The sequence below is a fragment of the Gigantopelta aegis genome, chromosome 8 (assembly GCF_016097555.1).
Source record: "Gigantopelta aegis isolate Gae_Host chromosome 8, Gae_host_genome, whole genome shotgun sequence".
Lineage (NCBI taxonomy): Eukaryota > Metazoa > Mollusca > Gastropoda > Neomphalida > Peltospiridae > Gigantopelta > Gigantopelta aegis.
Genome location: NC_054706.1, coordinates 45,751,045 through 45,776,853, shown reverse-complemented (window position 1 = coordinate 45,776,853; position 25,809 = coordinate 45,751,045). Strand labels below are relative to the sequence as shown.

General features: G+C 36.0%; 1 protein-coding gene across 2 annotated transcripts; it reads right to left on the bottom strand.

Moving 5' to 3' along the window:
- Positions 1-756: 756 nt before the first annotated feature.
- Positions 757-24,677, bottom strand: LOC121378970 (telomere length regulation protein TEL2 homolog). Of its 2 annotated transcripts, none has more exons than XM_041507381.1 (20): positions 24,610-24,677; positions 23,556-23,765; positions 20,384-20,538; positions 19,521-19,668; positions 18,612-18,714; positions 17,442-17,510; positions 16,708-16,849; positions 15,281-15,417; positions 13,617-13,696; positions 12,425-12,550; positions 11,068-11,156; positions 9,864-9,955; positions 9,012-9,128; positions 7,116-7,187; positions 6,265-6,515; positions 5,762-5,861; positions 4,894-4,958; positions 4,102-4,217; positions 2,623-2,705; positions 757-1,313 (listed from the first exon to the last, which is right to left on the bottom strand). In XM_041507381.1, the coding sequence occupies exons 2-20, from the start codon at positions 23,609-23,611 to the stop codon at positions 1,284-1,286; spliced, it is 2,031 nt and encodes a 676-aa protein (XP_041363315.1). In that variant the 5' UTR covers positions 23,612-23,765; positions 24,610-24,677; the 3' UTR covers positions 757-1,283. The 2 variants fall into 2 exon arrangements, with proteins under 2 accessions (XP_041363315.1, XP_041363314.1); XM_041507380.1 differs by having other exon boundaries at positions 24,187-24,667.
- Positions 24,678-25,809: the final 1,132 nt, after the last annotated feature.

The window sequence follows — 25,809 nt, the reverse complement described above, 5'->3', positions numbered from 1 at the left end:
TACCTTAAAATACATTATAACTTATATAGACAGTCATTGTCAGGAAAATCTAGTTAATCAAAATATTAAACACACATATGGTACTCCACACAAAAAAGAAATTTGTTGTATTCATCCTTTTCATTTAATTTCATCGTATTTTCATGATTGTATCCAGTTAAAGTTCAAGCACGCTGTCCTGGGCACATACCTCAGCTATCTGGGCTGTTTGTCCAGGAAAGTAGGTTAGTTGTTAGTGAGAGAGAATTGGATGCAGTGGTCTTACACCTACCCATTGAGTCGTTAAAACTCGCTCTAGGTGGGAGACGGTACCGGGTTGCCAACCCCATACCTACCAGCCTTTATGTCGGATGGCTTAACCACGATAGCACTGAGGCCGGTTCATCTGTTTTAACACTTGTGGTTTTTGGCGTGAGTGGGTGGCACCCTGAGAACCCTCCAGTAGGATCAGGGTTCCCGGACTGTGTTCTTCAGTATATGTGCATAGAACAGAACAAGAAGCTGTATCCACGTCACTTGGAACAGGTAATTTCATCCAAACATTTTGACGACTTCTATCTCATTTAAGGGGCGGGACGTAGCCCAGTGGTCTGGGATCGATCCCCGTCAGTGGGCCCATTGGGCTATTTCTCGTTCCAGCCAGTGCACCACGGCTGATATATCAAAGACCGTGGTATGTGCTATCATGTCTGTGGGATGGTGCATATAAAAGATCCCTTGCTGCTAATCGAAAACAGTAGCCTATGAAGTGGCGACAGCGGGTTTCTTCTCTCAATATCTGTGTGGTCCTTAACCATATGTCTAATGCCATATAACCGTAAATAAAATGTGTTGAGTGCGTCGTTAAATAAAACACTTCCTTCCTTTTCTTTCCCTGTTCTATTGCCTGTTAGTCTCCAGGATATACGTTGATGTCATTCAGAACAGGAAAACACTGACGTCATTCAGAACAGAAAAAATGAAATGATCACCTGTTTGCAAACAAAATGTCATGTAACACAATCAGGCTAATACCAAGCCTATGACAGAGACAATTGTTTGGTTTACCTTGAACACTGACATTTTACAACCATCAAATATCAATCAAACAGGAACGAGTTTTCAGCTGTGTAATGATAGGGTTACCAACATGCACAACTTCAGGTCATAAAAATATCAATGTCCTCCATTAGAAGGCATTTATTCCTTTAAATTTGATACCAGCCGAATGTTTGACTGCTTCTGCTCTTTGATTATCTCAGGGTTATGTGAAAAAAACAGAAAAAGAAGAAGGTTTAGCTTTCTCAGGTGACAGAAACTCCCTTGTCAAACTCCTGAAACAAAGAAAAAAGTAACAGATTTATAATTTGTTCTTATATATGTATTTGTGAATACAATTTAATTAAAATTAGCTCCACTGGTTAATTACTAGTACCTGTGTGTCTAACAGCACCCCGTTGGAGCTCATCTCCAGTTGACCTTTCATTCGACCAATCAAAACCTTACTTGCAAAATCATGCCAGTGATTTGAAAAGAATTTGAAAACATTCGGGATTATGCCGAGGGTATACGAAATGATTTGGCGGAATTACAAAGTATACTGAAACTAATTTCAATATAAACTTTTATATAAAATTTAATTAAAGATGAAAAAAACAAACTGTGATGGTATAGCCATAAAATCTGTTTATACTAGTATACAATCCAGAGTTTATTACTGCACTTTTCCTCCTATTTTTTAATGTTGAAATAGACCAACAAGTTTGCCTATTGCATAAATAGTCTCGCCCGATATTTTTAGAATTTGTATGCTCCCAAATAATGCTATAAAAGGTGAAGTGTAATTGGTCGATATTTAAATTGTTATTTATAGATGAAATGTCATCTGGACATGGAAGTCCACATAATGCTGTTAGATCTACTGGTAGACCAGTAGAGCTAATTTTAATTAGATTGTTGTGAATATGAATTATCAGGTTAAAGTTAAAGCACGCTGTCCTGGGCACACACTTCTTAGTTATCGAGGCTAACATAGAGACTAATGTGGTGAGAGGAGTTGGTGTATTTAACAAAAATAATTTTATGATGAACTCTGGCATATTTTTTCTGTTAAATCATTAAAGTTAAAGATTCGTACAATTAAAATATGTATTAAATCTATTTTTATTAATGAAAATAGCTGTGCACAAATAAAATAAGACACTGAAGCTATCTTGATGGCTGCAATTTAAGACTGGTTCACAGAAGTTAATTTGTGAACAAGAGAAGTAATTATAGGATGTTAAACAAGCTTCCATTTCGTATCATGTTTATGTCCCAAGTGAAATAATTTTCAGTTGTCTCGAGCTTTAGCAAGTGACAATGAAAAATATTTCATGAGGGACATAAACATGATACGAAATGGTAGCGAGTTTAATATCCTATTTATTACCCATAATCGATCTTAATTTATATCACTCATCTCATTTCGTTGGCATTCCTGTAAGGTTGTAGTGATGACGTCATTGTGTGACGTCAAAAGTGTTACGTCCCACTTGGCATTCTAATGGGACGTATCACTTTGATATGTACCAAGATATTTTTAACTATGTGGGTAATAAAAGGCATTTTTTGACACAATAATGACTTTTCAAATTGACCTACATTTTTCAAAGAATTCTCCAACAGAACTAATGCTTGTATTGCCAGTTTCTTGCATTCAGTATTGGAATCTTTTTCGACGACATCTATAATAAACAAAAAACAATGAACAAAGGTCAGTGTGGTTTATCAATGATAAATAGTAGAAACATGGTCACTCAAGGTAGGAGATGGTTAAAATGTGTTTTGTTTCACGACATCACTACATTGATTTATTAATCATTGGCTATTAGATGTCAAACATTTGGTAATTTTGACACATACATGTAGTCTTAGAGAGGAAAACTGTACATTTTTCCATTAGTAGCAAGAGATCTTTTATATACATCATACCACAGACAGGATGGCACATACAATGGACTTTGATATACCAGTCGTGGTGCACTGGCTGGAATGAGAAATAGTTCAATGGGGCCACCGACGGGGATCGATCTGAAACCGACCGCGCATCAAGCGAGCTGGGCTACATCCCACCCATCCCCCAGGCAGGAGAGGGGCACAATTTGTTCCAATACTCATCATAACTCAGAAAACAATTTGGCTTTTTTATTTAAGCAAATATTTCAAGAGATCCTGTTATTAAAAATAAAAATAAAAAAACCCCACCCTCAAAAAAAAAAACACCTCCAAAAAACAAAACCACAAAAAAACCCCACAGCTCATGATTATTGAAGAATATTGAAGTCAAGGAAAGGTAACTTATCCATGGGTAAAGCTCTGGAAATTATTTCATGATGAACCAAGATAGATAACTCTAATTTTAGAACCTGTGTGTAAGATTTTGAAATTACTCCCTTGCTAAATCACATTTGGCTATACATGTGTTCAATTAACTGGCAGGTGGACATTTTATAGATTTTAATATGTCCCCACCACAGTTTTAAAATGATAAAAACGAAGCCGGTTTAAAATGTTCCACAATGCACCTAAATGCATAGATTTAAAAACAATGCAGTCTCTGTATCCAAATTCAGTTATCAATATTAACCATTACTAGTAATTATAATGTTGGTTATCAAAGTCCAAAACCTTTTTTGATGGGCCTGTTCTGATGTGAAAACACTTTTAAAAAATAAACTATAAAAGAATATTGTTTTCACTTACAGAAAACCAGACTTTATTTAGCAAAACTAGCATGGATAAGGAGCTAGGTGTACAGTTAATGAGAGCATACAGCCCCACTGTGTTTGTAATGTAGGGCGTACTAATGTTTTGCTGTGTGAGGAAAATCTTTTTATGGATAAAAATCAAGGGTTGCATGCATCAATGCTCAAATTCTTAATCCACCCCTGTGGTAAACCAACAGCTTAATGAATGGACTGACTGAATGAGTCACGGAATGAACAAATTAACAAAACAAAAACACTGAAATTGGCTACTGGGAATCAAACATAGGTTCATGAACAGACATAATACACCAAAAAACAATTGAAAGACAAACTAAAACACCACATTATTTCTAATCTATGTTTACGTGATTACCTTGTAGCCAGGACTTGGTCTCGGTGACCTCTGACTGCAGGTCAGACAACAGAAAGTGACATGGGACCACCAGGAAGATCATCGACGTCGCAAATAGAACAGACTGACGGATGTACCTGAAATATTACACACATATAATACTGGTTGTTGATAAAAACGGCAGCAATGTTTTGTCTACTGAATTCAATGGATGTAGTTTTGATACTAGATTTTGTCTGATATTCAATATAGAAATAAAAAAGTAAAGTAAAGTTTGTTTTATTTAACGACGCCACTAGAGCACATTGATTTTCTATCTTATCATCGGCTATTGGACGTCACACATATGGTTATTCTGACACTGTTTCTTTTAGAGGAAACCCGCTGTCGCCACAAAGGCTACTCTTTTACGACAGGCAGCAAGGGATCTTTTATTTGCGCTTCCCACAGGCAGGATAGCACAAACCATGGCCTTTGTTGAACCTGTTATGGATCACTGGTCGGTGCAAGTGGTTTACACCTACCCATTGAGCCTTGCGGAGCACTCACTCAGGGTTTGGAATCGGTATCTGGATTAAAAATCCCATGCCTCGACTGGGATCTGAACCCAGTACCTACCAGCCTGTAGACCGATGGCCTAACCATGATGCCGGTCAATATAGAAATAGTTAAATACATGTACTTGCCTGAATGTCCATATTTTAAGGCTGTCTGTCCCATGGCTTCTACTTTCTCCCTTTTAAAACGAGATACCAAAAAAAGACATGAAAATGGTGAATGGTCCTTAATGGTTTTTGAGAAATGAATACTTACGGATCTGTGTGAAAGCGTAAACTCCAGGTAAATTCTAACAGAGTTGTTCCCATCCGTTGACAATTCTGAAAGATAAAAGAAAGAGGATTGTCTGTCCAATGACATTTCAACACATTTTTTAACAAGTGTCTAACACAGAGGCAGATCTAGGGAGGGGCCCCTGAGGCCAGGGCTCCCCCTTAATTTGTGAGTTATATTTTATTATATATTCGTTTTTATTTTTTACGCCTCATGTCATTGGGCACCCCCCCTGAATGGATTTTCTGGATCTGCCACTGTAACATGTGGTAACTGTAACATAAGACAAAAGGGATGGATGTAGCTCAGTGGTAGATTTTTGTTTGTTTGTTTGTTTGTTTTGTTTAACGACACCACTAGAGCACATTGATTTATTAATCATTGGTTATTGGATGTCAAACATATGGTCATTTTAACACAGTCATAAAGAGGAAACCTGCTATATTTTTCCATTAGTAGCAAGGGATCTTTTATATGCACCATCCCACAGACAGGATAGCACATACCACGGCCTTTGATATGCCAGTCCTGGTGCACTGGCTAGAACAAGAAATAGCTCAATGGGCTCAATGACAGGAATTGATCCTAGACCTGGATCTGTTGGGTTTTCCCCAGGGCACAATAATTAATAAGAACCATTGTTTTGTTCATGTGTCAGTTGTGCATATTTAAACAATCAGTACCCATATGATAAATGCTAGTAAAGAGTTAATTAAAAATACTAAACACTTGAATTGCACAAGGTTCACACAATTAAAGTTTGACTGCAAGTATCTATCTAAAGTTTCTATTTTAATGACATAAATCTTGAGTTATATCAGTTTCCCAGTACACGTTTATAAACACAGACCGGTGTGTGTAACGCTGCGTACAAGATGATGCCAAGAGTGAAGACCAGTCGACCGAGAATTAACAAGTCCTCTCCCAGGAGATCCAGAGTGCTTTCCTTCCTGAAATAATACAAACCACAGTGTGTATTGCCTTAATGATATATTAAATGTAAGGGTGAAATATTAACAGAGATGTTACAGAGACAGAGAGACAGAGACAGAGACAGAGACAGAGACAGAGACAGAGAGAGAGAGAGAGAGAGAGAGAGAGAGAGAGAGAGAGCGAGAGAACTATGTATCATGTTTATGTTTTTGAATGTTTCTATGTCTGTCAAATAAACATTCACTGTCTGAGTCATCACTTGTAAGATAATTTCTTTATTAATAAAATATTGTAAATCATAAAATATTAGCGATCTTATAATTGAGTAAAATCCTGCAAAAAAAAATAAAAAAAATAGAAAAAATAAAATAAAATATCGAAAGAAACCAGCATCAAGTTTAGCAGCAGGACAACACGAACCTGTCAAAGTGTTTCATCAAGGGATAGAAGAAATATCCTGCAACACAAGAAAATCTGTTAGCCGACTCATGTGGAGGTGGCTGGCGAGGACCTTTAGCAAATCGCCGCGTTTTGCTTTCAATTCTCTTTTCCACTATCTCTCTCCAGTTGGACACTTCACACTTTGGAGCTATTTCTTCCACAGGTTTACTAGCCTTGACCTTGTCTGATTTTTCAGGGGAAGACAACTCTTGAGCAGCTGCAGCAAGAACCTAATAAATGACCCACTGTAATTGGTTAATCCAACTCAGACAGCATGTAACGGTTAATATGACTGGCTGATCCATTTACACTTGTTACGTTCAAATTCACTGGCTGATCCAATTCAACATGTCATATGAAAGATGGATGTTTAAAAGAAAACCTGAATGTATTTGAAATACCTTTGTTAATTTATAAGTAAATAACTACAACTAATAAGTGGTGTAAATTAAATAATTTGGCCATAATTACTTTTTAAAAGAACTACAAGGCAACTCAGTGGACAAATATAATTCCTCAAATACCATGAACTCATTTCTTAACAAATCCTTTATGTGTAACATACTAATATAATTCCACTCTGTAAATACTCCTTATAAATTCTTGGGTTCAAATAATATTATATAACTCCAAGAACCTTACTTTTTACTACTTTCATCAATGCTTATGACCGGAACTACAATTAAAGAATTGTTATTTCATAACATTTCATATTGATGAAATAGTTATACACTTGGAATTATAACAACTGGACATGATAAGACTTATGTATGAATGGCTTAGTGCTAACGTTTAATTCTTAAATTAAATTAATATTATTTTGTACATACCTCCAGGATATCCATTCTCTGTCGGAGATTGTAGTTTCTTTCATAAAATTCATTAGTGAGGAAAACAGCAGACTGAAAAACAAGAGTGCCAAAAGTAATAAACACCAATCAACATACGGTCAGCAGTGTTTCTGCCAGAAAGAAATTTTTTGGTATGGCGCTATAGAATTGAATACAATCACAGTCAACAGGGGGTATGGGGGGCCTCCCTCAGAGAAAAAAATGGGTTATGTTTAGGGTTAGAGTTAAAAAAATCATACAGTAATGATAAGAGTAATTAATTTTGTCAAAAAGTTAACTTAAAAAATAAAATCTGCTAAAAAATTTGGGTATGGCGCCATATCCGTTTTACCCTCTGGCAGAAATCCTGGGTAATATGGATTCCTACAAAAATAATAACTACGAATGGTAATATTCAGCTACCGGGGTACTTCAAGTTCAACACCTGCCTCAGTGATGTAACGGTCTAACAGTCAGCCTTAAGGTTGGTAGGTGCTAGGCTCTGTGGTAAAGGTTACACACCACCATTAATTACCCCCAGTGCAGTTCAAGACAATTTCTATATCAGAATATATTCTGTGAAAAATACAACACTGTCGAGATGGTCATGTGACTACTAATTTTAGGGAGTGCTCTCAACTGACAAGTACTGTGTAAAAAAATCAACATACATTGACCACAAAATTGTTCAATTAATGGCCCCTATGACCAACCATGGCCTTGTGTTGCTGTTATACAAGTGGCACCATACCACTTGAACAGTTGTTATCAGTTAGTACTACATATAACAAGTAACTTCAAACCAATGGGTTATTTAGATACTATAGAGGTCAACCAATGTACCAACCAATGTGTAATCATCAAAGAAAGATTTCAAAAAGCATATCAGAATTTTGTAGTATTTTTTTTAATGAGGAACTATTTCCCAAACCGGACTATATTAAGGTGCTACAACAAGTAACGACACGCCATATTGTGGTGTGTTGCCTAAAACACTTGCCTACTATGCAACTGAACTAGGATCAATCCCTGTCAGTGGACCCATTGGGCTATTACTAGTGTAACAAAGACCATGGTATGTACTATCCTGTATGTGTGTCACAGTGTGTGTAAAGAAAGAAAGAAATGTTTTATTTAACGACACACTCAACATATTGTATTTATGGTTATATGGGTGAGACATATAGTTACGGACCACACAGATATTGAAAGAGGAAACCTGCTGTCACCACTTCATGGGCTACTTTTTTCGATTTGCAGCAAGGGATCTTTTATATGCACCATCCCACAGACAGGATAGTACATACCACAGCCTTTGATATACCAGTCGTGGTGCACTGGCTAGAACAAGAAATAGCCCAATGGGCTCACCAACAGGGATCGATCCCACACCGACCGTGCATCAAACGAGCACTGTACCACTGGGCTACATCCAGCCCCTTGTGTGTAAAGAGTCCCTTGCTATTAATAAAAAAAAAGTATCCCCTGGGTGGAAGAATAGGGTTTGCGTAACCATATTTCTGAAGTCATATAATCTTTAAAAAAATGTGTGGAATGAATCATTAAATAAAACATTTCTTTCATTCGTCACAACTGGCTCTCACACAGAGTAAGGTCACAGCTTAGTCAACAGGTTAGGGTGTTTTTTTTTACAACCACTACACAGACTCTTTTTGTTTTCTCACTAACTATTAACAACTAATAATTAACCTCTGCCTTGAACAGATAGTCCTGAACAGATAGCCCAGATAGCTGAGGTGTGTGCCCAGGACAGCATGCTTGAATGTAATTGGACATACACAGGAAATAAAATTGAATATTAAATGACATGAGGTGAATCTTACTTCTAAATATTGAGATTGAGTTATATTTATTATCACAGTGATTTATTAATACCTCTTCTGGAGATTGCACTGTCACTGCTACAAGTGCCGCGAACCGCAGCAACAGGAAGTTGGTGATTGCAAAGTTATCTGACAGGTGGAGCAACACTTTACAAAGTTCTGCAGCAATCTAAAAAAAACAATAACCCCAGATTACTAGTAGAACTGAATGAAAGGTTTGTTTATATTATATTGTAAACTGATGGCAAGTGTGTTCTGTATTGTTAATTACATTCTTTTTCTGGGATCAAATGAAAATAACACCCGGAAAGCTAATGGCATGATTTGAAAGTGACGTCATTAGCAATTGGAATAGGCCAAGATGACGGTTCACGGGTCTACAGTTAGATTGTAGCCAGGTATTTTTTTCAAGAAATACCAAATATACACTTAGTTCCGTATAGAAATGATTCAGTTTACAAAGGACATAACCATATCGAGTTTTTAGATTTGTGGGTATTATTGTCTATTTGATGCCCGCAAATGTTTCACTTTTAAACTCAGGCTAACACCTGGTGATTATTTTGCCATTATATTCAGATTGCGAGAGAAAACACACTAACCATCAAGGAAGAACTCTACCCCAAATCATAGTTAGAAACACCAGACTACCAGAAGAAGACAACAAAACAACAAACACACCTCACAGCATCACAGTTACAGTTAGAAACACCAGACTACCAGAAGAAGACAACAAAACAACAAACACACCTCTCTCACAGCATCACAACAAATTACAGTTAGAAACACCAGACTACCAGAAGAAGACAACAAAACAACAAACACACCTCTCTCACAGCATCACAACAAATTACAGTTAGAAACACCAGACTACCAGAAGAAGACAACAAAACAACAAACACACCTCTCTGACAGCATCACGGTTTGCTCGTATTAGGTGTTCTGACGCTTTCAGGCATGCTTCAACACGGTCAGGGTCATCAGAGCAAATCAAACCTATCAAACAGAAAAATAAACAATGGTTTGCTTAAATGCACTTACACAGTCTTTATGTAGCGTAAAATATTTTCAGCTATTACAACTGTTGCATCATATTATAATACACATTACTTTCCATTACTTACTATTAGAAGGAACCATTTATGAAAATTCTTATTAAATATATAAGCTCTTGTAATGTGCATAATTTCCTATGGACAGAACATTGCATACATGTACCGGTACACAGATTTATCCATTTTAACAAATCCAGTTAGTTTCTGGAAGCCCCACCGATGGGAATTTTGAGCCTGCCTATGGCAGATATTTTTTTCCATACTGACTTTTCAAGCAAATCAACATGACTGAAAGGCAGGGCCAGCTCTGCCACTCGCTAAATTTGCCAATTGAGAATTTCAAAAACAATTGGTGAATTTTATTTTTATTTACCGTAGTGAAATAATTTTATGAAATAATTGATATTTTGTTAGAAAATATCTGGGTTTTTGCAATTTTTAAAGTTTAGTAGATAATTTGGTGAAATTTTCTGCTGACCCACAACTAGCCCTGCTGAAAGTTAATTTTGCTGTATGTAGACATATTTCAAATGTACAAATGTTAAATACTAGCAGATATTTCATGTATACGCCAGGAATATACAGTATGCCATTGTTGAAGAGTTTTACCGATGGCAGAAATGTTTAACCAGTGGCAGAAAAGGCCGTCGGTGACACTCCTGACTGGCGGCAATTTATATCTCAATGTTGGCAATTGCTGTCGGTGCCGTCGTTAAGTGCATGCCCTGCAGCTAGTGTCACAAGGAACAATTCATACTGAGATTAGAACTCACACTGGAACAAATTTTAATTTAGCCCATTTTCAAATATGTTGAACATTTCCTTGAAAATTATTTAAATCTGGTTAATTTATTAAATAGGTAATATTTTATTAGCCAAAGATTAAATGTTGTAGCCACTTTGTATGAAAATTAGTAGTGGACTAATTTGGCAAAGGATATAGTGAGCCCTGGAGATGTGGAGATTTGCAGAGGTATTATCAAATTTAGAACAAATAATGTTTTGTTGTGAGGATTTTTTTGTAAGTTTAAAAAAACAAAAATTAATTCTTACCTTCCATACAATCTCTGATGTACTTGGGCGTCTTGGATTTAGTTACTGGTAGATCATGAGACATGTCGAACGGTTCCATGTCATCGTCACTGAACACAAACATATCATTCATAGTATTACCTTCAAATTATACCATGTTTATAATACATATTATGTGCTTAAAACTGATATATTTTTTTATCATGCAATCCCTATCAAGCTGTTTTTCTGTGAAAATGAGCTAACATTTGGTCTGACCTTAGATATATCTATGCCATTGGCTGTTGAGCAGCAATTGTAAGTTTCAACCTAAGTTACTGTACAGTGTTCTTAAGAACAAGAATGTGCTGAAGATTATGACATCACCGAGTCAGGCCCTAATCTTGCCAGTGAAATTAGTGTTTTCTTTGCCAAAAAGTCTGCTCAAGTCACCGAGTTATTAACAGTAGTGAAAAGTCAAAGTCACCATTATATTTCGGACTTAATCCAATTTCAAAAATGAAATAACACGACAGACATCAAGACTCCGACTTGTTTAGTGTCATAGCTCACTTGTCATCTTGTCGGTATGTATTTTTATTTTGGCGCCAGACTTTACATTGATGCATGTCGCGCCATTTGCTGTGACCAGTGAAGCATTGTTACTTCTCGGCCACATTTATTACCATAATGCCGGAAAATACTAATTAATACTTTCATTTTAACATGACAACACATTATCAACTATTTAATAATATCACAATTGTTTTGTATAAATTTTACTACCAGAAGTAGTATTTTATATCAAAATGTTATGATTAGAACAGTGTATGATTCGGAAGTTTACACAATGAATGTGAAACATGGCGAAACATTATGAAATGTACTGACAAATATTCACTTTGCCTATTTTTATCCAACTTCTCCCCTTTCTTCTGCGAAGGGAGAAGCCACTTCAATTAGAAAGAAAGAAAGAAGTGTTTTATTTAACGATGCACTCAACACATTTTATTTACGGTTATATGGTGTCAGACATATGGTTAAGGACCACACAGATTTTTGTAGAGGAAACCCGCTGTCGCCACATAGGCTACTCTTTTACGACAGGCAGCAAGGGATCTTTTATTTGCGCTTCCCACAGGCAGGATAGCACAAACCATGGCCTTTGTTGAACCAGTTATGGATCACTGGTCGGTGCAAGTGGTTTACACCTACCCATTGAGCCTTGCGGGGAACTCACTCAGGGTTTGGAGTCGGTATCTGGATTAAAAATCCCATGCCTCGACTGGGATCCGAACCCAGTACCTACCAACCTGTAGACCGATGGCCTAACCACTACGCCACCGAGGGCGGTCCCCACTTCAATTACTTTTTTAATTTTAGATTCTCAATTCTGTACCTATCAAGATCAGATGGAGTTTCTGCTGTTGACGTTTTGTTGGAATCTTTCTTGTTTATCTCTTCAGTAGCTGGTTTAAGTGGTTCACGAGTGGTCTCACTTTCTATCAACAGTGATCCAAATCTCCTACAATATACAAAAGAGAAGAAGATTTTTTTTTTAAATTAATCTTCTCAATTAGCCATGTAATCAAAGAAGAAATTTAAAAATAAAATGATAGTACATGGCAGGTATCAAGTTTTGGGAGAGCGAATAAACCCCTTTTGTTAAGTTGAGAATGTCATCTCTGTAAAATTATGCAATGTTAAGGATTGGAATAAAAAACATAACCTTTCATTGATTCACAATCTTTAAAATGTAGCAGTTGTATATGCAAATAAAATTTTACAAACATTACATTATGATGATAACGAGGTTTTAATTTTTATTTTATTTTTATGTTTATTTTCAACTAGGGTTCAAGTACATTGTCCAGACCAACTCCTCAGTTTTCTGAGCTGTCTGTTCAGCCAGTCGTTAACAGCTGGTTGTCAGTGGTTAGTAAGAAAACAGTTGCTTTAGAGTAGGGCTAGCTCTGGCACTCGACAAATCGAATTTCTAAAACAATTGGCAAATTTTATTTTAATTTGGTGAAATAATTTCATGTAATAATTGATATTTAAAAAAAAATTAAAAACAAGTGTGTGCAAAGTTTGAAGTTTAATGCTAGATAATTTGGCAAAATTTTCTGCTTATGCAGAGCTAGCCCTGTTAGAGGACTTAAAACTTCAACATGAGCAGTGAAAACATACTCTGGGTTGGAGCTAGTACCAGGACGTGAACCCAATACCTACTAGTCTAAACACCAATGGATTAATCACCCTGCCCCTAAGGCAGGTGATGATGATCAGTAACTATGTCAAATACAAAACCATTTTTTTCATTTCATTTCATTTTCATGCTTATATCCAATTAAGATTCAAGCACGCTGTCCCAGGCACACACCTCAGCTATCAGGGCTGTCTGTCCAGGACAGTAGGTTAGTTGTTACTTGTTTGTGGTTAGTCAGAGAGAAGAGGGTGTAGTGGTCTTAGTGGGTGGAAGCGGTACCGGGCTGCGAACCCTGTACCTACCAGCCGTATGTCCAATGGCTTAACCACGACATCATCGAAGCTGGTTTATATAAAACCAATCAAATCAAATGTTACATTACTTTTCAATTTCTTCACCACTGGGTTCTTTGGGAACTACTAGCAAACTGAAGAGAGCATCGACTTCAGCATCATGTTCATACTGAAATAAACATACAGAAATTAAAATACTGAAATGATTTCCATTCTTACATTATGCTCTCAAATAAATTACTGAAAAGAATTCCATTTGTACATCATGCTTAAACTGAAATCAAAATATTGAAAAGATTTCGATTACAATATCATGTTTGTACTAAAATCAAAAGATTGAATTTAAAATGCTGAACAGATTTCTAGATACCAACAATGTGTTCACGAAAATACTGAAATTAAAACACTGAAATTAAAATCCTGAACAAATATTCATTCCAACATCAAGTTCATAGTAAACTCAAAATATCAAAATTAAAATTCTGAAGAAAAAAACTGCAGACCAAACTCATGATCATTATATTGACCACTAGCAACATCTGAGAGTACTGCTAAAGCAATACATGTACCCTACTGGGCCTAACAATTTTTTGTATCTCTTAAATTCAAGGGCCATAACTCTTTAAAACGAGGGTAAATCACCATAAAAGTTAAACTTGATCTGTAATAGTACATGCTAAAGCTATAATACAAAATGTCATCTCAAAATCTTCAGGCATTGCAAAACAAAAGTCTGGAAAACAAATTTTCATATCTCCTAAGTTCAAGGGCCATAACTTCATCAAAATGGGTAAATAGCCACGAAAGTCAAACTTGATATGTAACAGTACATGATAAAGTTATACTAAAATTTCAGCTCAATATTTGAAGGTCTTCTTTAAAAAAAACATCTGGAAAACTATTGTGGGACAGATGGGTGGATGGACAGACAGACAGAAGAACGAAGATGCAACCTATAGTCCGCTCCAGTTGGACCAGTAAGAGACTAATAATGACAAAATACACTTCAGCATCAAGTTCAATTGAAATAAACAACAAATGATATAAACATCAGTTTATATGTGTTTATATACTGTAAAGTATTCCCAAAACAGCCATGCTTTGTGCCAGAAGATAATTTGAGAGTACATAATAAAAACAAAACAGATCGTAAGTGCTCCTACTAGGTGGTTATGGGTTAGAAATGTTTCGAAATTGGACATGCACTGTAACACAATTTAAACAGCAGTTGTCTTACTCTAATCTATCTAAATATTACAAAAATATTTCCATTAATTTCCAAGATTTTAAGGTACATAATTTACCCTCCATACCCCCTGGTAGAAACCCTGACACCCACTGCAAATTTGAGCCAATGATGGCCTTTATTTTAAAAACCGGCCTCAGTGGCATCGTGGTTAGGCCATCAGTCAACAGGCTGGTAGGTACTGGGTTCGGATCCCAGTCGAGGCATGGGATTTTTCATCCAGATACCGACTCCAAACCCTAAGTGAGTGCTCCGCAAGGCTGAATGGGTAGGTGTAAACCACTTGCACCGACCAGTGATCCATAACTGGTTCAACAAAGGCCATGGTGTGTGCTATCCTGCCTGTGGGAAGTGCAAATAAAAGATCCCTTGCCTCTCAAAATCTGTGTGGTCTTTAACCATATGTCTGACACCATGTAACCTTAAATAAAATGTGTTGAGTGCATAATTAAATAAAACATTTCTTTCTTTCTTTCTTTTTTTATTTTAAAATAACTGAACACCCACTTCAAATTTGAGTTGAGGACCTGTGGCGTCTAATGCTTTAGTAATGATCTCCGCAACCACCATGCCTTGTTTTCTGATCTTCACATCTGCACATGCTATGTGACACTGTATACCTGGCATCAACAGCCGATGGAACTCTGCAATTCAGAAGATTTTTAATTAGATCATTCTATGTTCTCCAGCCTTTGTTCACGTTGTACTTACTTCCAGTGAAAAATAATGACTGGTAACCCCCACCTTTTCCGTTCAAGATTTTCTTTTATTGAAACATGAATTATGTTGAAACAATAACTACAGAATTAATACAACAAAGTGAAAATGTGTGTAATAAATATACAGAACCTCATATACATTGTTTTCGCTTCCTATTTATTACACAAGTTTATTTTGCGCAAGAATATATATACTACGAGACCACATAGCAGTCGAGTGGTATGTTCTTGCACAAAATAAACATGTGCAATAAATAGGAAGCAAAAACAACGTATGTGAGGTTCTGTATTTATTACATATCTTCTTTTACTTTTTACAAATCGTTTTTTAATTTAAAAAAAGTTTGTTTCATTTAACGACGCCACTAGAGCACATTGATTTTTTTATCTTATCATCAGCTATTGGACGTCAAACATATGGTCATTCTGACAGTTTTTTTAGAGGAAACCTGCTGTCGCTACATAGGCTACTCTTTTACGACAGGCAGCAAGGGATCTTTTATTTGCACTTCCCACAGGCAGGATAGCACAAACCATGGCCTTTGCTGAACCAGTTATGGATCACTAGTCAGTGCAAGTGGTTTACACCTACCCATTGAGCCTTGCGGAGCACTCACTCAGGGTTTGGATTCGGTATCTGGATTAAAAATCCCATGCCTCGACTGGGATCTGAACCCAGTACCTACCAGCCTGTAGACCAATGGCCTAACCACGATGCCACCAAGGCCGGTCTTTTTTTAATTTAAATACACTTTCTTAAATCTATGATCAATCCTCCTTTCATGGATTTACTTAACGTTAAGAATTAATCTCTGTGGCAATTTTGTGTAATGTTTCAAATAGGATGCAAATCATATATGACATCAGTAACAAAACGGCACTAACTCCAGTAAAAATAAAAAGGGAATTCCCCATTTACAAGTTTCGGTCCAGATTGCACATATGTGTGATACAAGATAACTTTTGGAAATGTCTTTATCACTATAGTAAGATTGAATAGGTATGTAATAAATAGTGTATCTCTTGACATTATTTCAGCACTAGTGAAGAAACATATTTTGAGCACCTGCAATAATGGACCTTTGATATTATTAATAGCTTGGTATTCAGAATTCATAACAACATGCATGTGGAATCAGATATTACAAAAATTAAAATATGTACAGGCAATAGGGGAATAACTTGTCACCAGTTATAATTAGGTATTGACCTTACCTCCCTTTATTTCTTGTTTATCCTCATTCTTCAGGTGGCTGATGCATATAATAAGAGCTCGACAAATATACAGATGTTGTTCATATGATGTGTGCTTCACGGCACTCACATCTCCCCAAACCTGAAGAAGATTCTTCATCACCTGAAATTAAATATTTAAAGCTAGTATCACCTCATGAACGAGAAATAGCCCAGTGGGGCCACCGATGGGGATCGATCCTAGACTGACTGTGCTTTACCACTGGGCTATGTGCTGCCCGTAGAAAGATTAAAACCTCCAAAATAACAGCAAAAAACACACAATGGAACACACAATGGAACACACAACATAACAGACAAACAGCATGTGCACACTGTAGACAAAGTGTCATGCTTAGTATATGTTAGATATTCATAGATGAAAATGGGTTATGAAAAATAAATCTAGAAATGCTAATACTGGAGGTCAGGTACCGACATTGGCCATAGGTTAGGGTTGCACAATGGATTCAAATGGCGGCTCCTATTCAGAATGGATGAAAAAGCATCAGCCAAAACCATATAGTAAGTTTTAGATCGAGAATATCAAAAAGTTTGGACAAAGAGAAGAAAACCCGGAAACATTGCACAGCCGATTAAATATCTGGAATTCTGCATAAATCCAGAACACTTGTCATCTCTGGATATCTAGTAGCCATTAATTTAAAATGAACTGGGATGTCACAGAGAAAACAGACATTCCTCTTCTTTCCTACCTGAAGATACAGCTGTCTTCTGGTGTGAGATGAAGCCAAGTAGCCGATAACATTCTGTAACAGCAGAACCTGAAAAAAGCATCACACAGATTTGACATTAGATGAAATTATTTGATGAGACCTGATGTCATAAACTATTACTGTCAATCAAGGATATGAATAAAGTGTGTTGTTTTGTCAAAAATAAAACACACATTATAAAGCATAATAAGTGAATGGAAATTGTTTTGTCAAATGAAACAATAATTTTTAAATTACTTAAGGACACTTTTAATGTAATGAATGACCAGTTAAAACAATATTTTAAACAACACTATGCTATTTGTTCATCAAACTGATGTTTAATGAAATCTGTTTATGCTTGTTGAAACTTCACATTTAAACATTACTATAATACATTCGTTCATATAATACCTGCTCTCTGACATGGGAATGGGAAGTCAAATCATGATGGCGGAAGGGCCGATGTTTCTCAAACTGTGCCCATGGCTTCTAGATTATCATTATGGTAGCCCCACTCCCATGACTAGTGATATTCAGTGTTGGGCTAGTAAATAATTACTATAACTAGCCTGACGGCTAGTGGAAAGAAAAAACTCTTGTCAAATGCTGCATTTACATATTTTGTAAATATGAATATCCTGCCCCCTCTTTCTACCCTAATCTAAGGATTTTTAAGGTTAATCTTCCTCTTTAGGTGACATATATGATTATTACTATCAATAAAATTGTATTTATTTAAAGTAGGGCTAGTGAATTTTTAATCATGGCTAGTACATTTTTAAAATCACTGATCCCATGGCTAGTGGATTTTTATAAAATTCTAGAAGCCCTGTTGTGCCTCATGGAGGAAGCTTCACCTTCGGTTTTACCCTATTTTTGTGATGCAAATAGCAGTTATTTACATTTAGTTATTCTTTTAACATATGGGACTGAATTTAAAAAACATGTTTATGTTTATGTAATTACATACAATGTACATTTACAAATGCTTAAAGTTTAACAACTGCATTTATGAAAAACAAGCATTGTAAATTCAGCCCTGAATGTTTACGGTTACCCCATCACCACCACCACCAACAACAACAACCCCAGTTCGTACACCTCTCATGCTTCTGGCAATTACAACTATTCATTCTGGTTTCTTGTACATTTCTGATCCAGTCGTACCTGCTCTGAGAAGCGATGCAGTAGAAGCTTGGTACACAGAATGTACTGAACGCGGGGATTATCAACCACACAGTCTCCCACAAACTTGCCAACAGTTCCATACCTGGAACATCAAAATGAAATTCGTTCATTGCTGCATTAATTTCTACATATTTTCTATAAAATATTACCATAAAAATATATTCATCTAACAAGCACAAAAATAGTTTGATATTTGAGATATTCATGTCCACACAAACATTAAATGTTACTTAAATTAAATCTGCAGGTCTTCTAGATTATGGTAGCCCCACTACCATGGCTAGTGATATTCAATGTTGGGCTAGTAAATAATTACTATTGCCATGCTCGACAGCTAGTGAAAATAAAAAGGAGAGTCAAATGCTGCAGGTAGGTCTATTTTGTAAGGGGTCGTCCATAATTTTCAACATTTTCATGAGCATACAAACCGTACGCGGGGGGGAGGGAGTTAAGGGGCCCGCGTACACTTTTCTTGAAAATGAAAAATGTCGATCAACATTTTTCATTTGGGGATGTACACTTTTAGGAGGGGGGGGGGGGGGGGGGGGGGGGGGGGGGGTAGTGGTCAAAAGTGTAGTCTTTGTACACTTGTGAAAATGTTGAAAATTATGGACGGCCCCTAAATATATATATCCTGCCCCCACCATCACCACCAAGTGTTAGTGTTTTTTAGCTCTATCTCCCTCTTTAGGTGTCATATCTGATTATTACTATTAAGTAGTAAAATTATATTAACTTAAAGTAAAGTAGGGCTAGTGAATTTTTAATCGTGGCTAGTAAAGTTTTAAAATCACTGATCCCATGGCTAATGGATTATTTAAAATTCTAGAAGCCCTGATCTGTTACCTAATTAACTTTAATTTTTCATTATGTTTCCTAGTAATTTACCAGGGGATTTTGTTGAGGAGTGGCAATATGGCTGACTCTAAGCACCTGTCTGGAAGACCGGTGAGAATACGCATACAGATTCGACACCAAATATAATCTGTCTGGACGTGTTGGTACAATCCCGGCAGTATCGTATCCCACAGAATATCTGCAATAACAATGAAAAATAAAATAAAATTTATTTTTAACAAAATGTTATTTTCAAGCATTGTTCTAGCAATGTATTATACCCAATCACAAAACATCTAAAATAAAATACATTTCTCAGCAGCATCTTAAAATAAATATGCAACCTGAAAAAATTTAATTAAATTTATTACACACTTGTTGGCAAGAACACTGTGTGTTATTAACATGTAGCAACATATTGTGTATCCATCATATTGATTTAAAGACATACGACCGGTTTGGTGATGACCCAATTGCCATAATCATATTGCCATTGAAGTAATAAGCTCTGTAGAGTATATGTTAACCTAAAACTAATTTCTCTATGAAGCATAAGTTAACCATGATAGTAAGTTCTGTATATAAATTTTAGTTAACGAAGATGTTTAAAAAAAAATTAAACCTATTTTTGGAGAATATGTACAAAAAATAAAAAATTTGTCCGCCAGAAACCATGATTTTAAAAAATTGTTGCTTACAAATATACCTGTATATCCAACTCGCTTTTGCTTGTCAGATACATCTTGGAACAATTCATTATAAAATAAATAGAATCCAACGGCCACTCATGTAGTATTCTCTATATACCAATTATTACAATGTCATGTAGTTTAAGAAGTAAAATATATTTTTGCATACCAATCTCACGAGAGCCTTGTTTTTAGAAATGATGAATTAAACATTACATAACTTACCACCATAACCTGTTATGCAGAGTTTTCCAAAAAGACGACAAATGAACTCAAGTGAGCAATCAGTATTGTTGGAAATCATGCCATGGACATATTGCAAAGTCTGCATAAAATCCCTTCCAATCAGCGGTATGTAGTTTGCAGGCAAAAATACTTCACTGAAAGATAAAAAAAAACCAATAAGATATTAATTCTGGCAGTACAACTTTGACATTTTTTAAATCACACCTGAAACATCAAATTGAATACCATATTGGTACAATGGTACATACTACTTAATATATGAATACACATCCAATCCTAAAAACATTTTATTCCAAACCACCATAAACACTCCACCAGTTTCTCTGCAATCTGTGATATATCCTCAGACAATCGTATTGCGTTTTGCTGAAAACTGAATTTGAACTTGTGTGTGTCTACATGTGAGCAGTGTCTGAGTGGTGTTCGCACAATGATTTTTAATATGGCGTTTACTGCATTTTGCGATGAAACTCTTCATATAGAATTTGTGTAAAAATATTACATGGAAGAAATATTTGTTCATTGAACCTCATCACATTTTAAACAACAGCTATTTAGTGTCTAAATAATGGCTATTGTTAAAAAAGTTAGTTTGTTTTGTTTAACGACACTACTAGAGCACACTGATTTATTAATCATCGGCTATTGAATGTCAACCATTGGGTAATTCTGACTATCTTAGAAAGGAAACCTGCTACATTTTTTCAATAGTAGCAAGAGATTTGTATATATGCACTATTTCACAGACACGACAGTACATACCATGTCGTGGATATACCAGTTGTGGTGCATTGGCTGGAACACGAAATATTCCAGTGGGCCACTGATGGTGATCGATCCTATACCAACTGTGCATAAGGCAAGCACACCACTAGAGCACATCAATTTATTAATTAAATCGGCTATTAGATGTCAAACATTTGGTAATTTTGACAGTCTTAGAAATGATACCCGCTACATTTTTCTATTAGTAGCAAGGGATCTTTTATATGCACCATCCCACAGACAGGTTAGCACATACCACAGGCTTTGATATACCAGTCATGGTGCGCTGGTTTGAATGAGAAATAGCCCAATAGGCCCATCGAATTTGGTTTTTTAATTGGTGTGGGTGAAACGGCCCACTAACTGCAATTTTAAGCCTGCCTATGGCAATTGTTTAAAAGGTGACTTTTGCAAAAAAATAAATATGACTGAAAGGTTATAATGTTGCATGTAGACATATTATTATTTCAAACGTACAAATGTTAAATACTGGCAGATAATGTACACCACATATATTCATTCTACCAATGGCAGTAATTATTTTCTTACACACCCGTGTAGGAGATCACCGTTGTGTATCAAAATTGTATACAACGTATGTTGGAGATCGTTTCTGAGAGGTCATGACCCAGTTTAGTGTTATTGTAAGGAGATTTAAAGTGACGTCATTGGAATACTGACACTGTTCAAATTCAAAATTAGCTGTATTATTACAATGTTTTGCCAAATTAAAATGTTCACTTTTCATCAATTTCATTTTCCGAGTGGTTAGCAAATGTTTTAGAGTGCTCTATTTTTTAAGGAAAACGGATCTGTTAGTACAGTAGTGATTTGGTTATGACGTGGTATGTATTCTTAAAGCCGAGTATCCATACGCCATGACCCAGTTAGGCTACATTCTGTAACAACATAATTTAGTTCATTATATTGTTTACATTTTCATTGTTTCGAGGTATGTAAGAAATAGAATACTACATTCGTGTCCATTTGATACCAGTTATTCTTACAACACGTTGTAACATAAATGGTATCAAACGGAAACCCATGCATTATTCTCTATATCCAGCACTGGTTGGTTTGGAAACAAAAGTCTATCTGCCCTATGACCTGTTACATCTCAGACATATGCTCCACAACTGACTGAGCTACATGCTGTCCTTGACCTTGCCATTCAAGGCAGGCTATCGCTCTCACTCCCCTGAGACTAGTTCAAGAAGAGTAATATTTTTTTTAGCTCACCTCAGCATGTGAAGTTATACGGTATCAATGTGGTAATATCTTAAATGGCTCCTGATAATCTAACTTAGGGGAGCAATTAATTACTCTATTCCAATTTATTTTGTTTTCACGACAAGATCTGTGTCCATATAATTACAGTCAAACCTGTCTTAAGTGGTCACACAAGGGAGTAGATAAAAGTGGCTGCTTAAGACAGGTGGCCGCTGATTACAGGTTGCCACATAAGAGTCTTTAAAACATGTGTTTTACCATCTTTACTACTAATTGATGGATGTGTGCTTCACAGTTGACTATAAATCAACTTTTGACATGTCGCCTCCTTCAGAACAAAAAAATTAAACTGGAATGTATTAAATTAACCATTCTCAACAACTTTGTTTTCTTTTTCCATTTAATTATTTAATTCCTACTTCATGCAGTGTATTGTCATAGTAAGTGAATTTTACATATGTCAAGTGTACCCTGCCCAGAGGCAATTAGATGTATTCCAAGTCATACTTTCTTAATTGATACACAGTTGAGATGTCGGGACTGAAAGGGTACTTGTATTCCTGAAGGTGTGAAGATCGGGTATTTGCTGCACCTTATCGTTGTTAAAATATCCCTTTTATATAACAGTAAATGTTTAATGTGGTCGCTCAATACATGTATTTTAATGATTTGGGATCCGATTTAGGTGGCCGCTGGCCATGTTAGACAGGTGACCGCTTAAGACAGGTGACTGCTGATTGAAGGTGACCGCTGATTAAAGGTGGCCACTAGGACAGCTTTGAATATGAATATAGGGCTTTAAACTGGTTCCTGGATATATATTACTATCATCATCATCATCATTATTAAACATGTCACACCATCATAACAAACCAATCGAATGCCCTCTATGGATTTGGGATTTTCCCCATCCCAACCAGTGCCACACAACTGGTATATCAGAGGATGTGATATTTACTGTCCTACATTTATGAAAGTGTATATATAAAAGATACCTTGCTGCTTTTTCTATGGGAGTAGGTTATGTGGCATGAGCAATTTTCCTTCTTGTTTTTTTTACTTTTCTCTCTTGGCCAAGAGTCAAAATAGCCACATGTTAGACACCCAAAAGCCTTATATTGTGATAGTATTAAACAAACTTCCTTTCCTAACAAACCTGTTTTGTTCTTGCAGTTTGTTTGCCATGTTATCTGGAAGACTAACAATAGCCATGATCAACTGGTCCCAATGTAACCTAGATGAGTTGGAGTCATCAGCAGGATCACATACATCAATTGAGCATGTCGACTTGAGAATGTTGGCCAGTCGGTGGCTACAGAGGAAATCTTCCAGCAGTGAAACACATTTGTGCAGTTTAAAACCCTGGCTGTAAAGTTGATTTGAAATATATTAATGTCAAAGTCAAATATACATGTATATCAAATTTACATAAATCTGAAAATTACATTAGACAAAATGTTGCATGGTAGACAGTTACTGCAAGCTTTTCATTAAAGAACTAGAACAGGAATAGATTTTGGATAAGGTAGCACTAAAATCAAGAATTCTGTAAAAATCAGGTTTTGCATCTTACAAATTATTCAACAACATGATGCTTAATGTATATTTCATGCAATCAACAAAATCATGCATATTTTAAACATGAACTCTGGACAAAACATTTTTTAAACTGTATTTTTAATCAATTTAAAATCATTGTGATGGTTGACAGCAAAGGACATTTGGGCTAATTAATGTACACCGTGCATAAATATTTTGAGCCAAATAAAAATTCTAATTTTAATTACCTCACATTTGTTATTGAACGTGTAAGAACAAGAAATGTATGTGTTGCAGGTCCGTGCAAGAATAACCCATCTATGTGTGTTCTTATTTTATTTTTTGGAAACTCTGAAATTAATTCAACTGAAAGCTTGTTCAAAACGATAGTTAAAATTTGCGAATAATAAAGTTTACAGAATAAATGCTTATAAACATGTTCTTGTTCTTGAAACTTTTGAAGTCCATAACAGGAAATAGTGGCAATGTCGTCATTTTTAGTTATGTCATTTTTATCACTGTTTGCATTAGCTAGAAAACGAATGATAGACAAAATGTTCACTAATTTTTTCTGGTCGTTGCAGGTTGTCAAGTCATTTATTACTTCTCGCATAAATCTACGCATTTCTGTTTCACACATTGACTTTGAAAAATATGACATTGCTTATTACATTTAGGTATTAACGCAAAAATGCATATGAGTTTCCTTTAAATGAGGATAAACAGACATTCAGGTAGCCATTTTGTAATCTGTGTGTTTCCGGTTCCGGTTATGGTTGGAGTTATTCAAATGATGTACCAGAACAGCGGAACTAGGCTAGGGATTTTATAAGCTATTTTAGCGCTGTGAAATCATAAAACCATCGTAAGCTATGACGTCACTACCGCAGTCGCCATGCTTTTACTATTTCGTAACCCAAATAAGATAGCTTTGAAAATATAGGCCATGTTTATAATAAATGTAGGCGGGACGTAACCCAGTGGTAAATCGTTCGGCTGAGGCGCGGTCGGTCTAGGATCGATCCCCGACAGAGGACCCATTTGGGCTATTTCTCGTTCCAGTCAGTATACCACAACTGGTATATCAAATGTCGTGGTGTGTGATACCCTTTTTGTGGGGTGGTGTATATAAAAGGTCCTCCTGTAGACGAAACACTAGATCTATAGAGATTCATAAGTCAATGCCTTCCTTAACCATAATTTCTACGTCCCTCCGGACCAGAGATTCATGGAATCAACAACTATTTTGCCAAATCCTATTCGACTCTGCATTGTGCAGAGATACGGCACTGACCATGTATTACGGTTTTGTCGTTCAGATTTGTCTCAATATATTTAATCGATACGTACAAATATGGAAACACGTTTTGTTTATAAAAATAGTCTGTGTATTCAAATTGACCTAAGGTTCCAGTAAACTATTGCCATTGTCACCTCCAGCCTTCCCCTTATTGATATTGATATGTAGGGGAAGGCTAGAGGAAACTATGCAATGCTTCAAATGGCAATCGTTGATAACCAAATGATCGCAAGTTACTGTGTCTAAAATACACAATTTTTCTTAAATCTGATGCCACAGAGCTTTAGTTTGATTATTATCGATTCCAGTGATGACATTAAACCTACATGTTGTTAACCAGTGCCAATACTACACGAATAAATCCGAAGCCCCTATCAGGTCTCACCCTGTTCATTACCAAATTAGCCAATTGCTAAAAAAAAATTAATACAATATGGCTACAAAATGTAGTATTTGGCTAATACAATTTTGCTTAAATTAACCACATTTTAATAAATTTCAAGGAAATGCTCTACATTTCTGAAAAAATTACTGAACCAAAATTTATTCCAGTGTGAACCCTGCCCTGTGC